Raw genomic sequence first — 18,536 nt, forward strand, 5'->3', positions numbered from 1 at the left:
CCAAAAAACAACACTTTCTTTAAAATTCATTTTGTACCTTCTACTTTGACCCTGATCAACTTTTGTATTATTCTGCGTATGCTAATAGTTTTACATGGCCTGCTATGTAATTAATTGTATTAAACTACATAATTAGGTGTAGAGATTCATATTCCCAAGGTATTTATTTTAGCTAAGTTTCTTAATTCAGTTAATAATCTGGACAATGTATATGATATCTCTATAATTTCTTCTCTATGCATTTTAATTAAGTTCTTTCCTTCAGATTAGTTTATAAATAGGTAAAATCTATTTCTTCATCCCATCATTCAACAAAACTCTTGAGTGACTACTCTGCCAGACACTGTTATAAGAGCTTGGAGATATAGTAAGGAACAAAGATTAAGCTCCTGCCCTCTAGGTGTTTATGTTCCAGCATCAGGGCACACAAATAAGATTAAAAAGTAAATGAACACAATTTGTGAGAGTGGTAATTGCTATAAGGAAATAAAAATAAGGTGATATGTTGGAGTGATGGCTGGGAAGAGTGCATTTAATGTACATAAACCTGTAAAGACAGAACAGAGAAGCTAGTGAGTATTGGGCCTAGTAGGGGTCAGGCTCTGTAGGAATAGATTGTCTGACTATCTATGGCTAAATGAAGGGGAAACTAAGTAATATGTTGCTTTGAAAACCATCTAAAGAATCCCCCCTCCCAATTCCTTCCCAGTCTATAACTCAGGAAGGCTTAGATTCTTTTTCTGGTAGGGAACCCATTTGATGGACATTGCCTTAGCTGACTTCCCTGGTTAGCAAGTTAGCTGTTCAAGAGCAGCTCCCTTCCTCTTAGATCAAAGTACAGATCAGGGTAGACTAGGTCTTAATTCCAGGGGAGACCAGCTGAGTAAGAAGAGAAGAAAGAAACAAAGGTAAGGGTCTGAGAATCCTAAAGGCTTCCTCTAGCTATTCTTTCCCCTCTCTCTCAGGCTAAGCTTTGGATCAACTAATGAGAAATTGATATTAAGGGTAATTGGAAATACTCTGTTCCCTGAGTGTCTTTTACATCTTCTAAATTTTTAAGTTACTAATACATTTGGATAAATAAGTATCCGTTTTTCATTTTTTAACAATAAACATGTTTTACCTATATAATTGGGGAAAGCGGTGTGTATTGTGCAAAGAAGGAAAAACAAATTTGTCTTTCATAATACTTTGTCATAGTCTTTTCTGAAACAGTTTTCAAAGATGCTATCACTTTATACATGATATTTAAAGGGATACGGTTTGTATATTAGGCTGTTTCACATTTTTTCAGTGGTATTTTGGTAGCAGAAGTATGCACTGATGCAAAAGAGGCACTTTTATTCCTTGTTACCTTTTAAATTTGTTTCCTTTTTCTTTGTGCCAGATCAGACTGTTTTGAAGGTTATTGCTAGATTGTGTTTAATCTGAAAATAGAAGCAGTTTATCTTTGCAACAAGAAAGAGAAAGGCACCTTCATTTTAATCCTTCCTGCTGAAGAGAGGGCTAGTGCCCACTTGGGACTGAGTAATGTATTGAAATGCTTCACATGACCTAATTATTGTTCTGTTGCAGAGATTCGGAGTGAATATGTTAACGTGTTCATGAAGGCAATGTGTCTTTCTCCTCCAACAACTATTTTTCTTCCAGTGTAACCTTTCTAAGTGTAAAACTGAATTTTTAAAACTTAATCTATGTGGGGATCCCTGGGTGGCACAGCAGTTTAGCGCCTGCCTTTGGCCCAGGGCGCGATCCTGGAGACCCGGGATCGAATCCCACGTCAGGCTCCCGGTGCATGGAGCCTGCTTCTCCCTCTGCCTGTGTCTCTGCCTCTCTCTCTCTCTCTGTGTGACTATCATAAATAAATAAAAATTTAAAAAAATAAAAATAAAAAATAAAACTTAATCTATGTGGATTGCCTTGTATTATCTCCTTTTTAACATATCTAAAATCAAATCTCATTTGGCTCACATAAATACAGTAGAATGATCGCTAATCTAAAAAAGAACATTTGGATTGGGTGTTCTATGCAAGTGTTGAATCACTATATTGTACACCTGAAACTAATATTACACTCTATGTTAACTAATTAGAATTTAATTTTTTTAAATTTTTTTTTTAATTTATTCATGATAGGCACACAGTGAGAGAGAGAGGGGCAGAGACACAGGCAGAGGGAGAAGCAGGCTCCATGCACCGGGAGCCTGATGTGGGATTCGATCCCGGATCTCCAGGATCGTGCCCTGGGCCAAAGGCAGGCGCCAAACCGCTGCGCCACCCAGGGATCCCCTAATTGGAATTTAAATAAAAACTTAAAAAATAAATTTAAAAGAATATTTAAGAAATATCATACCAGGAAATACCCAGTTGACACCACTATTGCTGAGATAGGAGAGGTACCTGAAATCCCAAGTCTGAACTTGGAATGCATTATTTTAGAAATAATGTTATACACAGTGTGTAAGTTCTATACTAGAGTGAGTACTATAAATTTAACAATAAAAGGATTTCTTAGATTTTTGCAGGGGTAAGTATGGTTCATAAAATAGCTGAAAAGCAAACTGTACATGATAATTTGGGGATTATAAAGGTCAGGAAGAAAATGAATGAATGAATGAATGAATGAATGAATGAATGAATGAATGAATGTCAGGAAGTTTATCATGTCAACAGAAAAATTATCCCTACTGAATAGAATCCCAGTCATATGCGGTTAACTAAGAACTGGTAAATTGAGGGCACATGGATGTCTTGGTCGGTTAAGTCTCCATCTCTTGGTTTCAGCTCAGGTCATAATCTCAGGGTCATGGGATTGAGTCCACCTGTTGGGCTCCCTATTCCCTAAGGAGTCTGTCTGCCTCTTTCCCTCTGCCCCTTCCCCCACATGTGCAGTCTCTCTGTCCATCTCTCTGTCTCTCTCAGTCTCTCTCAAATAAATCTTAAAAAAAAAAAAAGAATGGTGAAATGGTTTCCATGATACCCCAAAAAATAACATAAGAAATAAAGATAGTATCTTATTCTAAAATATCTGTAAATTGAGCAGCCCCAGTGGCCCAGCGGTTTAGCGCCACCTTCCACCCGGGGTGTGATCCTGGAGACCCGGGATCGAGTCCCACGTTAGGCTCCCTGCATGGAGCCTGCTTCTCCCTCTGCCTGTGTCTCTGACTCTTTCTCTCTCTGTGTCTGCCATGAATAAATAAATAAAATCTTTAAAAAAAAATAGAAATAAAATATCTGTAAATCAACTAAAATAGATGAGGTTTGCTAATTGCCCGGAGTTCTCTAGAGACTGTGATACGTGCTGCCAGAGAACATCCTCAATTCTTGGGAATCTCTACTGTTTTTTAAGCTTTTGTATATGGCCTTTAATCTATGCTTACTATAGTAAGCTGGTTACAATTGTTTAAAAGACTTGAAATAGGGGCACCAGGGTGGCTCAGTTGGTTAAACATCTACCTTGGGCTCAGGTCATGGTCCTGGGATGAGGCCCACTTCCAGCTTCCGTGGGGGCCTGATTCTCCCTCTCCTTCTGCCTGTCACTCCCCCTGTTTGTGCTCTCTCTCTGTCAAAGTCTTTAAAAAAAGGAATTGAAATAGATCATGTATATCGATATTAATAATAATAACAGTATTGAATAAAAATAAAAGGAAATTGCCTAAATAGATAACAATGTTATGCCATAATGTTATGACGACCATGCGTCAAATTCATGATAGTGATTTCCATAGGGAAGGGTGGGAAGAATTAGGGAAATGTAGTAGGGAAAACATGTCACAGATTATTTTAGCTTTACATAAGCCCCCCCTTGTCCCCTTGATCTGTTACCTGCAGTCAACCACAATCCAGAAGCAAATGATCTTCCTTCTGATGTATCTTAGAAGGTCAGTAGTAGCCTAACACTATATCATAATGTCTATGTTATTCACCTCACTTGATTTCATCACACAGGTATTTTATCATATCACGTCACAAGAAGGGTGAGCACAGTCCAATGAGATATTTTGGGAGAGAGAAACCACATTCACAGGATAATTAGTGTATTATAGTTGTTCTTTTTTATTGTTAATTTTTTACTGTGCCTAATTTATAAAGTAAACTCTATCATAAGTATGTGTGTATAGGGAAAAACAGTATATATAGGGCTCAGTACTATCCATGGTTTCAGGGATCCATGGTAGGGGATCTTGAAACACATATTCCCCCACCGATGGGGGTGGAGTGGAGACTACTGTGTAAAATTTGGCTTCTTTTGTTTCATTTTGTTTTTAAAAGGACTTGAAACAAGTGTGGCAGAAATGTTAACATTTGTTTCTGAATAATGAAACACTTGTAATTTTTATTCTTTATATGTTTTCTGTTAAAAGCAAAGATAAAGGATAACTTAAGAATAAAAAACTTGAGATGATATAGTACCTATATAAAGAAAACTATGTAGTACCTATATAAAGAGCATTAATGAACACTTAAAAAACAGATAATATGTTTATGACTAAGAACTCTGAATAAGGGATGCCTGGATGACTCAGCGGTTGAGTGTCTGCCTTCGCCTTAGGATGTGATCCCGGAGTCCTGGGATCAAGTCCCGCATTGGGCTTCCTGCTTGGAGCCTGCTTCTCCCTCTGTCTATGTCTCTGCCTCTCTCTCTGTCTCTCATGAATAAATAAATAAAATCTTAAAAAAAAAAAAAAACTCTGAATATGATGGCATAGTCACATCTAAAGTGAATTAAGAAGTAGCATATAATCTCACTAACAATCCAAATAGAATCTTAAGTGCAAGTGTTTGGTGGTTCAGTGGTTAAACTCCATGAACGCGTATATTTACATATAATTGATCTGTAAAAAGCAAAGACTGGGTAAAAATACTTGAGAACTTTATGATTATTGCCCAGTAGTGGTATTATAGGTTTTTATTTCTAATAATTTTGTGTATTATCCAGATTTTCAAAATTGTAAAGTAAGTTGCTTTTGTCATTATAGTACAAAGCCTTTGTTTTAGAATAATAAGTTTGCATGAGCCTTGGCATCCACTTTCTAGCTTATATAAGACTTGTGAAACAGTAGTTTGAGGTCCATGATAGGGGGGCACACAGAGCATTTTTAACTTCAGTAATCAAACTGAAACAGGAAGACTGAATAAATGATTATCGTATATATTTGTTTATAGGCATTTAGAATTTCCTAAGAATATAACAGTCAATTTAACTTGATTTTCTTCCTTTCAAAGCCATATGAAGGATTAAGGCCTCAGGATCTTCGTAAATTGAAAGATATGCTTATTGTGGAGACTGCAGACATGCTTCAGGCTCCACTGTTTACTGCTGAAGCTTTACTTCGAGCTCACGGTAATGAAAATGTCTTACGTTTCTGATAACATGACTGCCTTTTGAAACTTTTCAGTGAAAATATGGCTATTTTATGAATTCAATGTAAAACCAAATAGTTTGTCAAACAAGCCTAAGTTGTTTTTTGCATAGTGGTTACTGCAGGACCCAAAACCCTCAGATCATTCTGTATTTTGAAGTACAAACTGGCTATAAATCATTGAAGAGAAATGAGAAATTTGTTTTTTAAAAATCAAGCTATTAAACCAGCTTATGGATTGTCTAATTTTAAAACTATGCCTGGGTGAACGGAGTTGAAAGTTGGAATCTATAGTCCTAGTCCTAGTTTTAACATTAATTTTTACTTAAATCAATTAAATACCTAAGAATAATAACTGTTAATACTGTCAGTTATATTTATTTTATATAACATGTTTCTCAGCATGAAATGCACAAAGCAAACTTACAGAGTCAACACAAGAATATAATGTCCCTGTTAAGTTTTTTTGTTTTGGTGTGGGGGAAGAGGGTTGTTTTTTCGTTTTCTTTAAGGAGATTACCTACCAATTTAGGAAAAGTACTATGCTTGTTTTCAGTTCTCTGTAAAACTTAAGGTAGCCATTCTGGGAGTTGTCACATGGCTGAATTGGAACCTGTCATTGCACAGTTCATATTTGATATTTTGGCTGGTTTCAAAGATAATTTTTTTCTGATTTAAAAATAAGTGGCTATCCTGTCTGGCTTACTTGTCTATTTGAACTATAAATCTGTATCATCTATACTAAAATAGAATGTCAACTTCCAAAATTTTTTATATAATCTTTTGATCAGAAGAAAACTTGAAATTTCATATTTCACCATCCCATGGTCATCACTGTGAATAATTTGGTATTAACTTTCTAGAATCCCTACCTTCAATATTGATATTTCCCAGGGTTCTGTACTTGAGACTCTTTCCTACTTTATATGCCAGTGGCTCATAAATTTTAGTATAAATAAGGATTACTTGGGAAACTAACCAGAGACTCCTATATTATTTCCAGAAAGTCTAAGTCACTAGGTGAGGGGGAGGGGGGTGCTTAAAAATACATGTTGTAAAGACACCTACCAAGTGGACCAATCTCAGAGAAACATGGCTATATATGTTTATCTAATGAAACTGAAGGTTTCAAAAATCACCCAAACAATAAAAAGTACATCTACAGTCTGACTTTAATAATATTTGCCGTTGAGTTTCTAAATGTCTGTTTAATGTTTTCTCCTCAATCTAAGGATGTCCACACCTGAACTCCTCTTTTCTCCCACTGTACTGATACATGAGTGTCACAGTCATCAACTTACCCTGCCAGAAACTTGAAAGGCATACTTTACTCCTCCATGTCTGTCACATTTGGCCACAGTCTCATCATTTCTCTTAAGTGTCTCTCATCCTCTCATTCCCCCCACCCCCCTCCCTCCTCTAGCTCTTGCCATTCCCATTGCCACTGACTTAAATTCAGGCTGTCATTAGTTTCCATCTAAATCGTAGTCTCCTGAGTCCTGGTCTCCAGTGTTGTCATTGTTCTATTAATTTTTCATATCGCCATTAGACTATTCTTTTAAAATGCACACCTGAGTGTGTCGTTCCCTTGCTGAAAAACCCTTCACCAGCTTTCCACAGAGTTAAAACCATCCATACTCTTAAGTAAACCTTCATGATCCAGATTTCTTTACCTGGCCTCTCAATCTCCCCATTTCTTTACTTACCCACTCTTGCTTGTCTTTAGTAACCACATCTTCCAGGAAACCTTTTCTGCTTCTGTGTTCCCAAGTCTTCCCTGAGGCCCTTCCTGTCTATTCCTGCTACATCTTGTGTCATCAGTTAGAATACAGTTTTATAGAAATCTCTTTATTTGCTTTTCCTCTAGATTAACCTGGGAGCTCTTAGAGGGTAGCTTTTATTGTTTTGTTGTTGTTGTTGTTGTTGTTGTTTCCACAGTACCTAACATACATCAAGCTCTCAGAGAATGGTTATAAAATAAATGATATATAATAAATAATATACCTGAAATGTTATTTATATATACATTACTCCTGCATATATTGCATTGCCCAAAATCTAGTCACTTGGCCACACTTAACTGCAAGCAACAGTTCTATACTGGAGCATTTTTTGTGTACTCTTAACCATTTCTGCCACAGGTATCTACATTCACCTAGATATTGTATCATAACTCTAAGTTACGATATATAAAGAATCTAAGGCTAACCTTACCAAAATTTTTTAAAGGAACATTTTCATCTCTATACATTTATATTGTGTCATCAAGTATTGTTAAATGATTGACTCCAGGGACACCTGGGTGGCTCACTTTGTTAAGCATCTGACTCTTGATTTTAGCTCAAGTATGATCTCATGGTTGTAAGTTTGAGCCCCACATCAGGTTCTGTGCTGGACATGGAACCTGTTTAGGATTCTCTCTCTCTCTCTCTCTCTCTCTCTCTCTCTCTCTCTCTCTCTCTCTCTCTCTCTCCCCCTCTCCACCCCACCTCCTTTGGCCCTCCCCCTCTAAATAAATGATCAACTCCATTTTTACTCTATTGATATTTCTGAAGTTAATTCTTCTGCACAATAGGGATCAGTTCTAATAAGGTGATATCTAGTTGAATTTTCTTATTTCGTAATATCCTGGGATAACTTTTTTGATAACTTATTTAAAAGTTCTATATTTCATTTCCCTATTAAGGCATAAAATAGAGGCTAGCAGGTTTTCAAATGGACATCTCTTCTATATTGTTTGAGTAATATCAGTGACAGTGACATTTGATAATCCAATAAAATTACAGAGATAACTGATGTTAGTGAATAAAATAGTGCACAGAACTACAGTTTATACTGATTGTTCTCAAAACCAGGATAGGCTCCGTTTCAGAGCTATTAAACTGAACTGTTTGGAAGATTTATAGATTACATCCTTGGTAACATTCACTCAGCTTTACACAGGAAAATAGATTTGAGTATTATATTATCTGTTATCAAATTTAATCTTAAGGTAAGGAAGTTGATCTAGATTAAGCAGAAGACTAAAATGTTTGGCAATATTTACTGAGCAGTAATTGAATTTTAAGGAGGACTCTGTTGGAATACAGTGGTTTTCTGAGTATTAATACAAGTAACATTTAATTGAATGCTACCTAATATGAAAATAAGTAAAGTTTACAAAACATGAGACAAAGGATAATTTGCTTATGCTTAGAGTTAATTTATATTGAAGTATTTTTTTAAAACTCTTTGGAAGACTCATCATCTTCTCTAGGCAATTAAATGTCAGTGGTCTACATCTTCTCACTCTTCCCTCTTCCTAGGAAATGATAGCTTTTCCCAAGGTTTCTATAGGTATAGATTTCTACCTCTGGACCAGACTTCTTTTCTTAGCCTCACACCCTTAATATATAACTACCTATTTTAAAGCATCTCTAGGATATCTCAAAAGCACCTTAAACCTATTATGTCTAAAACTAAAATCATGCTCTTCCACTTCTATACTGATTCTCTGGTATTCCCTGTTTACATTGATGGCACCAACCAACCAGCAGGGTGAACCTGGAACACCAACTTAGACATATCATGTCCTTTAGACTCTTATGTCCTGTTGTCACTGAATTGTCACTTTTACCTTCCATGTCTTAAACTCTTCTCTTTCTCTTTATCTCCACTGCAACCAACCACCTGGCCCTAGCTTCCATCATCTCTCACTTACACTGCCCATCAACCCTATTTGTGTTCCCTCTACTCCTGCCCTATCCAGTTTCTTTGTTGTAGTCAGAATGATCTTTTCAAATCTGATCGTGACAACCTGTGCTTCCTAACCCCAAGCTCAAGTTCTCAGTGATTTCCTACTATTCCTGAGCTGACGACACAGTGTTATTAAAAAGTCCTTCGTGGGGGATTCCCGGTGGCTCAGCCGTTTAGCACCTGCCTTCAGCCCAGGGCATGATCTTGGAGTCCTGGGATCGAGTCCCACGTCGGGCTCCCTGCATGGAGTCTGCTTCTCCCTCTGTCTCTCTCCCTCCCTCTCTCTCTCTTTCTCTCTCTCTCTCTCTCTCATGAATAAATAAATAAAATCTTTAAAAAAAAATAAAAAATAAGAGTCCTGCATTATGTAGCCCCTCCCTATTTTATTCAACCTCATCTCACACAATGCTTTCCCTCTGATCTCCATGCTTATAGCTATATTGACCTTTGAATTTCACAAGGATGTCGTCTTCCCTCCTACCACAGGGTCTTTGAACATGCTGTGCACACCTGTCTAGAATGTATTTCCCACTCTCTTTTACTAGTTAACTCCCATTCCTCTTTCAGTTGTCTACTTCAAGCTGTTTCCCCAGAGTCACCTTCTCTGACTGCTGTTCTCTACCTGTCATAACACTCTGACAGTGATAATTTTTTTACGTAGTGTCTTTCTCCTTGCTAGACTGTAAGTTTCATGAAGGCAAGAGTCCTGCCTGATTATTCCTCCCATTGTATCCCTGCTGCCTGACAGTGCATGGCACGTAAGACATTCAGTTAATATTTGCCAGGTGAATGATGTGACACAATCCAAGCAGGAGTTGTGCTGAAAAATATTCATAGTAGCTAAGTCTAAAATCTAGAATATTCAGTATCTGTCTAAAGAAATTATAGTAGTTCTTTTTTCCCCCCTTTATTAAAAAGTAACATAATGGATACTTCGGAAAAATAATCTTACTAGTCTAAGAAAAGTAATTTTAACTTTTTAAGTAAGTAATGAACTATCCAAGTACTAACATCCATGTGGCAACATTTCCTGGAATGCACCCATGCAGTTTTTTTTCACTTGTTGGATTTTTTTTCCTCTTTGTAATCTGACCCTTTCCCAATCTCTTTTTCCATCTTCTCAAATGACAGCATGGTATGCTGTGACTTTACAGAACTGCTGATGATCTTCATTATACTTCTGTGCCCTGGTCATATGGTTTACACAGCTGGAAATACACTTGCTGTATCCATATTGCATCTCTTGAGTCATAATTATCCTGTTAAGCCACCAAATACACTGATTTAATATGGTTGAAAAAAGTCTTTCATTGAAAATTTCCACAGCTATTTGTATTAGAGTGGTAAAATTGTATAGAATGTGTCTGTTTTGGATAATTGGTTCTATACGGCTCTTGACCCTGTACTACATTGTGCTACAGTAGAAAGAAAACAGGCTTTGTAATCACAGAAATTGGTTTCAAATCTCTCAGTATCTATGTGAGTCTGAGCAAGTTATATAACTTCCCTGAGTCCTCATTTCTTCATCTAAATAATGATTGAAAAGTTTGTTGGAAGGAACAAGTGAAATAATATGTATAAAACAGCTAGCAAAATAACTAGAAGTATACTAGAAGTATTTACTTATTATTTTTAATGGGTAAGGTTTTTATGGCTCTGAACTTTGTAACAACATGCTTCATTTGGTAATTTTAAAAGTGTTCAGTAGGAAGATCATCTTTTTTAGTTAGGTCAGATGTGAACTCAATACAGAATGCACTAATGAACTCAATACCTAATGCACTAAAACTTTTCATAACCATAATAATCCCTTCAGAAATTTCTTCTCCTTTCAAGCTGTTTATCAAATGATTTTTGGACTCATTGGCATTTTGATATGTTTATAATAAGCTATGTAACCATTTTACAACTTGACACCAGTGAAACCAATTGCAAATTTTACATATTTTTCTTGAAAAGAGTAAAATGCCTAAGTGAAATCTATGCCATGAAAATTTTTGTGACTTCCAGAAGTGATGTGTGAGGCACCTCTTTTGATTATTAGTAGAAATGACTGGAAATTTTGATAATATTATTAGATATTGACATAGTTACAAACCACAGTAGATTATAAAAGTTTAAATTCTGTTTAAAAATATTAGTGAATTGGGGTGCCTGGGTGGCTCAGTTAAGTGGCTGACTCTTCATCTCAGCTCAGGTCTGAATCCTCCAGAGTCATGCATTAGGTGCCACACTGGGCATAGAGCCTACTTTAATAAATAAGCAAATAAAAATAAAATATTTTCCTTAGGGCAGCCCTGGTGGCGCCGCGGTTTGGCGCCGCCTGCAGCCTGGGGTGTGATCCTGGAGACCTGGGATCAAGTCCCACATCAGGTTCCCTGTATGGAGCCTGCTTCTCCCTCTGCCTGTGTCTCTGCCTCTCTCTCTGTGTCTATGAATAAATAAATAAAATCCTTAAAAAAATACTTATTTATTAGTGGACATAACATACCTAAATATTCATTTGCAATTATTAATTTGATATAAATAATTTTTCTTCCTTTAGATGGCCTATATCTCTTTATCTTTATTTTGTTATTATGAAACTCTTAAAACATTACCATATTTCCTGTTTTTTGAGAGATACTCCATTTCTCTTAAAGACTGGGACCGGGAGAAATTACTTGAAGCTTGGATGTCCAACCCAGAGAATTGCTGCCAACGATCAGGTGTTCAGATGCCAACTCCACCACCAAGTGGGTATAATGCCTGGGACACACTCCCTTCTCCAAGAACTCCAAGGACTACACGTTCTTCTGTCACCTCTCCAGATGAAATAAGTTTATCTCCTGGGGATTTGGACACCAGTTTGGTATGGTTCAGTATTCACTGTGCTTCCTATAGTTTTGTGTTTAGTCTTTTAACTTTTAAATTATTTAATATTGTTTCATGGAAGGGGCACCTGAGTGACTCAGTTGGTTAAGTGGCCAACTCTTGGTTTTGGCTCAGGTCATGATCTCAGGGTTGTGAGGTCGAGCCCTGTATCAGGCTCATACTGAATGTGGAGGCTGCTTAAAATTCTGTCTCCCTGGGCAGCCCAGTGGCTCAGCGGTTTAGCGCCACCTTCAGTCCAGGGTGTGATCCTGGAGACCGGGATCGAGTCCCGCGTCAGGTTCCTTGTATGGAGCCTGCTTCTCCCTCTGCCTGTGTCTCTGCCTCTTTCTCTCTCTGTGTGTCTCTCATGAATAGATAAATAAAATCTTAAAAAAAAAATTCTGTCTCCCTCTGTCTCTCTCCTTTTCCCTCTCCTCCCACCTGTCCCCCCCACCCCTCTGTGCTCTCACTCTCTCAAAAAAAACAGAAAAAGAAAAAATATAATATATATGTGTATGTGTGTGTGTGTATTTTGTTTTGTTTCATGGAACCTCTAATGTATTCTAGTAATTGAATCCTATATACCCTTCTTAAAGAGTTCAGTTATTTCACCCTTTGGTAAATATTCATTATCACAGAATATTTTTGCTATCTCTGAATTATAGATTGAGAAACAAAAGATTTTCTTTTCTCATTTCAAAACAGAAAACATAAAAGTTTGAGAAAGCCATCTACTTAAAATTTTATACTTAAAATTTTTTTATAAAATTTTTTTAATAAAATTTATATTTATACTTAAAATTTCTAGGTGCTTAAAGTTAAATATCAGAAGTTGAGCTTGTTGGAAGCCTGGGTGTCTCAGTCAGTTAAGTGTCTGCCTTTGCACTTGACGGGATGAGCACTGGGTGTTATACTATATGCTGGTAAATCAAACTCCAATAAAAAAAATATACAAAAAAAAGTGTCTGCCTTTGGCTTCAGCCATGATCCCAGGGTCTTGGGATCGAGTCCACATCGGGCGCCCTGCTTATTGAGGAATCTGCTTCTCCCGTTCCCTCTGCCTGCTGCTCCCCCTGTTCATGCTCTTTCTCTCTGTCAAATAAATAAATAAAATCTTTTTTAAAAAATAAATAAAAGTTGAGTTTGTGATAGGTACTTTAAGTAAAAATATGAAAAAATTTTATATTGTCTTGAAAATGCTCATGATGTATTGATAATTATGTAAATATAAAATTTCAATAAAGCTTTGGAGTGTATCATCTTGATACATTTCCATAATAAATGATTGCTTTTTATTGAAAAACAGTACTGCCACTGTCTACATTTTTAATTGGCATACCATTGGTATGCTGTTACAGGAGATTCTGACATTTTTTTAATAGTTCAATCAGTCAAAATATGTGATAAAAATGAAAGCATCCTGGGTTTTATCTAGGCCTTCTCAGAAAATAGAATCCTGGGATACCTGGGTGGCTCAGCGGTTGTGTGTCTGCCTTTGGCTCAGGGCGTGATCCTGAAGTCCCGGGATCGAGTCCCGCATTGGGCTCCCTGCATGGAGCCTGCTTCTCCCTCTGCCTGTGTCTCTCATGAATAAATAAATAAACTCTTAAAAAAGAAAATAGAATCCTACTTCTATAATTTGCATCTGTAACGTTGGAATGTTTGCTTCTAACAAGTCATTGTTTAGAAGATACATAGTTTTGTAGTGGGGTTCCCTTGAGTGGAAATCATTAAATTGCTACTCAGAATAGCCTGAGTTTTTATGTTGAAAACACAAAGTTGCTCTGTTTTTGTAGACTTTCTGGAATGAGTATAGACTAAAGGACATGATAATTGAAGTGGTTATTTTGCAATGGACAATTTGATTTTGGCCTGAATAGATTTTTTAATGGTTGTTTCTTACATTTTCTTTCCCAAGTGCATAGTTACTGATAAATAAATAAATTTGGAATTTAAGAGTTTGACTTGTGCATGAAAAACATTTAAATCCCTTAATAGGGATGCCTGGAGCCTCAGCGATTAAGCTCTGCTTTCGCTCAGGGCGTGACCGGGGAATTCAGGGATCGAGTCCCACATCTGGCTCCCAGAGGGGAGCCTGCTTCTCCCTCTACTTATGTCTCTGCCTCTCTCTCTGTATCTCTCATGAATAAATAAATAAAATCTTTAAAAATAAATTAAAAATTAATCCCTTAATAGTTTATAATCAAGTAGGCATGACATTTGTTATTCAGTCAGAAATAGGCACACTGACTTTAATAACCTCCTTTATAACTTTGAAACACTTAACTTTATAATTACTATAGCAATATTTTTGCCTTAAGCTAGTGAACAAATACATATATCGTTGTCTATGACTTCGTTTAAATCGTTGCTCTTCTTCATCTCCAGTGTGACATTTGTATGTGCAGTATTTCTGTATTTGAAGACCCAGTGGATATGCCCTGTGGACATGACTTTTGTAGAGGATGCTGGGAGTCGTGAGTATATGTGCAGCTTAGTATTTCTTACTGCATGAGAACACACTGATTTGGTAATAAAATTGCCTGCTTTTGATATTCAATGATATGGATTATTCATACTGGTTTCAGAGTTGCACTGAAATATACTTTACTGCTAAGGAAGAATATTATATCTAATGTAAATTTCAAGCCTACACCTAAATGTCAAGAATAAGCATTTTTTATATTCTAATAACTTATAAGCATTTGTTTTATGTTTTCTTTACATTTTTTGTGACAAATAAATAGCCTTTAAAATCTGTAAGAATATGAATGTTTAAAATTCCTTTTTAATCAATTCAAAGTTTGGTGTCTCTTCTAGACATGGTGGGGTACAAATGGGATATTTATTTTGTTTCTTATATTTGTCTCTATTCTCCTGCCCATTATCTTGTCAATATTTAGACTCTATACCATCCCTTAATTTTGCTCTAATGTTGCACTTTTCAAGAGAGGTTTACCAACAAAACAAAGGAGAAGATCAATATAATTAATGAGAGGGAATCCCTGGGTGGCTCAGCAGTTTAGCGCTGCCTTTGGCCCAGGGCCTGATCCTGGAGACCTGGGATCAAGTCCCACGTCGGGCTCCCTGCATGGAGCCTGCTTCTCCCTCTTTCTGTGTCTCTGCCTCTCTGTGTCTTTCATGAATGAATAAATAAAAAATAAATATATATATATATAATTAATGAGAATACAATATTATATTATCTTTGCAGCACATAAATGATCAAGCAAAGCATGTCATAAGTAATTAAGGAAATCTTAAAACTCAGAAGTTTTCAAACTCTTCTTTTTTTTGGAGTACCAGATAGCAAGTGGAGGGAGCTGGGGGAGTACCACGCTGGGCGAGAGAACAAGAACCTGAGCAAATTTTCTATTGTTTCCTTAAATAGTTATATTGATATATAATAAACTACATATTTAAAATAATTTGATAAGCCTTGACATATATACACACCCATGAAATCATTACCACAATCAAAATAATGAATATACCCATTACCCCCAAAGTTTCTTCATTTCTCCTTGAAATCCCTCCCACCCTTCTCTATCTGCCTCCCTCATCCTCTCACCACCTCCTCCCTCCCAGTTTTTTAGACAACACTTATCATTCGGTCACTCTGATTTCATTTTGAATACATTTTCTTTTCCTCTAAGTCAGGATATGGAGGAAAATTTCATTTGGAGGGGGGAAATATTATGGTTTCCTAAAAAGTCAGAATAAATTAGAGTAACTGGTCATTGTTCTTAAAACATAGACTAGATTCTACCCTGAGTCTAATTCGATAAGATCAAACCAATACAACTGATACATAAACTGATCAGCAAGGGTCAAGTTTACAATCCAAAGCTAACTTTGACCTAATTATGAATGCAGAAAATCTGCCACAGGTACAGTACTTTATTTAGCTTAAAATTGTTAATTCTGTTGTATTAGTATTTTCTGGATTCTACCAAGTTTGCTATTGTTGACCGTGGTTTCTGTGTGAAAACTGAGCCTCCCCAAGGGATTTACTTGAATTTTTTGAACTTCCTTTACCTCCCTCACCATACTTGTATCACAGGAACCATCTCCCATACTCATCACAGACTAGCCATGGGAAGTTTATGGTAAGATTCAAATTTGAAAAATCTAATGATTATTTTCTGTGTTACTTTATCAACCTGCCTAGGATTCCCCTCCTTTCATCCTGCCAGTAGTTCTTGTCAAATCAAGCAGCAGGAAAACAAGTTCCAGGTTGGGTGGTTTGTGCATTGATAAAATCATTTTTAAAATAATTGTTGTCCTTTCATAGGCATGTAGAAAAGAAACTTCTTTGTTGAAGAAACAAGAAAGGAATTTTAAAAATCGTTAGGTAGTTCAAAAACTGAATTAATTTTACTCTTCCTACTCCATAATATTATCAATCCAATAGATGCTTTGAAGTATCTACTTCAAGGACTTAAATGAAAGGGAAATAATTATTTTCTACCCAGCCTAGATTATCCTTCCTGCTACTTATTGTTGATTTAGGTAAGTGGTAACCTCCCTGTACCTCAGTTTCCTTATCTATAAAATGGTGCTAATAGTAAGTACATCATAGGATTACTGTCAGACTGTTAGATAGCTTAATAAATGTAAAATGCTTAAAACAAATAGGGCCTAGCACATAGTTACCACTCAATAAATGATAGTTATTATCCTCTTCATAAGGATGATTGGCCTACAAGATAAAAACATGGGTAAAGTTTGCCCCAGATTTCTCTGTCAACTTTTTTCCTTGACATGACAAGCTCACTTAATTCATCTTCCAGAAAAGTCTACTATAAAACCAAGTCCAAGCAATCATCATTTATTGTTGCTCTTTCAAATAAAAATAATGTTTCATGATAAAAGCAGGTAGGTCTACTTGTAACTTAAACAGTTTCCTAAGTGCTTTTCCTTGAGACAGCCACCTTGCTTTGTTTGGTATGCCCCGGAAGTTCATTATGCTTAAATTCCCCATTCCTTTTGCACAGAATACCCAAAAGATGTATACTTGTGAGTTAACATTTAATATAATAAACTAAATAATCAATAAATTTTATTAATAATTAACGAGTAATTCATAATTTTTATTACTCCGTCAAGGATATTCTTAAATGAAACTGGCTTTTTTTTTTCTTTAACTGCAAGTGGAAAGCAGTGAAAAATATAAAATCTACCAGTGTAGTTTTAGTACCACTGCCATGATTCATGCTAAGGCACTAGCAGTTTTAACTAAAAAATAAAACAGCTTTAATACATACCATTATGAAAATAGTTTTGACCTCATAAATCCCCTGAAAAGTCTCAGGTCCACAAATCACACCTTGAGAACTGCTGCTCTGTAGTATTTCCCCTAATATTTCATCCATCTTTATTTCTGCCAAATTGTTTTTCCTGACACACAGTATTACAGGTAATTTTTACCTGACAACTAAGACACAGAATGCCCTTCTGTTGGGATATGTCAGAGTTTTATGATGCTTGTGTGGTTTTTAAATCATATTGAAAAACGGAGTAAGATTTTAAACATGTTGAATTTTAAATGCATATGAGACATTTAAGGAAAAACATTGTGTGTAGTCAAGATCTGTAGCTAAGAAGGGAGATCTAGGCTTTAAATTTCAGAGTCATCAGCATGTAGGTGATAGTTTTAAGTTGAGAATATTTAGATCACCCAGTAAGATTGAATGAAATCAGAAGGAGGGGAGAGTCCTGGTGTGAAAACCCTAGAGAACAATAAAACATAAATGATCAGGAGAGTAAAAAGCACTAGTGAAAAAGACAAATAAGGATCAACCAAAGGTAAGAAGAATGCCAGAGGGAAAAAAAATAAGTCCTAGAAGCCAGGGAAAAGAGAGAATCTGAAAGAAGGAACTGTTTAGCAGTGTGTGATGCTCCAGAGAAGTCAAGGCAGATAAAAACAGAGGTCTTGAATCCTTGGGCTAATGGGTAGTCTTAATGGCCTTGTTAAGAGCTGGCCATTCGGTGAAGAGGTTATAAAAGCCAGATTAAAAAAAAAAAAAAAAAAAAGCCAGAGTATCGCAGGTTGAGAAGTCAGTGGGATGGACTTGAGGAAGAAATGACAAATCATCAAGCTATTTTGTCAAGAAACTGACATGAAAGGAAAATGGAGCTAAAAAGAATCATTTAATTGAGAATGTTTCAGGGTAGGAAAAACTTGAGCATATTGACTGTGTCAAAGAAAAGACCCGTGAGGGAAGGACAGAGAGAGAGAGGATAGGTTTCTGGATTGTGCAAATTCTGGAGCTGGCCAGAGTTTTTACGGATTAGCTTGGGGATAAAGGAGGAAGCCCTCTTTCACTGAAATGAGTGAGAAGAAGGCAAAGATAGCTAAAGATATGGCTAGCTGTGGGGTGTAGCAGGGAGGATATTAAGAGAGGGCTCTGTTTTCTTTGAAGTGCCAGATGAAATTGCTGAAGAAGGTGGAAATGGGGCAGAAGGAACAGATCTGATGAGGTCTCAGTTAGCTTGATTTTTTTATTTTTAAGTGCAGTTGAATTAAGACACTGAGAACCAAAGGAAAATACTGCAGGCAGAATAGTCAAACTGTTGATGGTG

The 18,536-nt window shown here is 36.4% G+C and overlaps 1 protein-coding gene across 9 annotated transcripts in view; it reads left to right on the forward strand.

The window, feature by feature from the left end:
• ANKIB1 (ankyrin repeat and IBR domain containing 1) overlaps window positions 1-18,536 on the forward strand; it is a 238,505-nt gene that overhangs the window by 177,844 nt on the left and 42,125 nt on the right. For all 9 annotated transcript variants that reach the window (XM_049093408.1, XM_025471404.3, XM_025471406.3 and 6 more), the window contains 3 exons: window positions 5,227-5,344; window positions 11,741-11,949; window positions 14,340-14,428. In XM_049093408.1, coding sequence (XP_048949365.1) covers window positions 5,227-5,344; window positions 11,741-11,949; window positions 14,340-14,428 — 416 coding nt within the window. The remainder of the gene's footprint in view (window positions 1-5,226; window positions 5,345-11,740; window positions 11,950-14,339; window positions 14,429-18,536) is intronic.

The sequence above is a fragment of the Canis lupus genome, chromosome 14, assembly GCF_003254725.2.
Source record: "Canis lupus dingo isolate Sandy chromosome 14, ASM325472v2, whole genome shotgun sequence".
NCBI classification, from domain to species: Eukaryota; Metazoa; Chordata; class Mammalia; order Carnivora; family Canidae; genus Canis; species Canis lupus.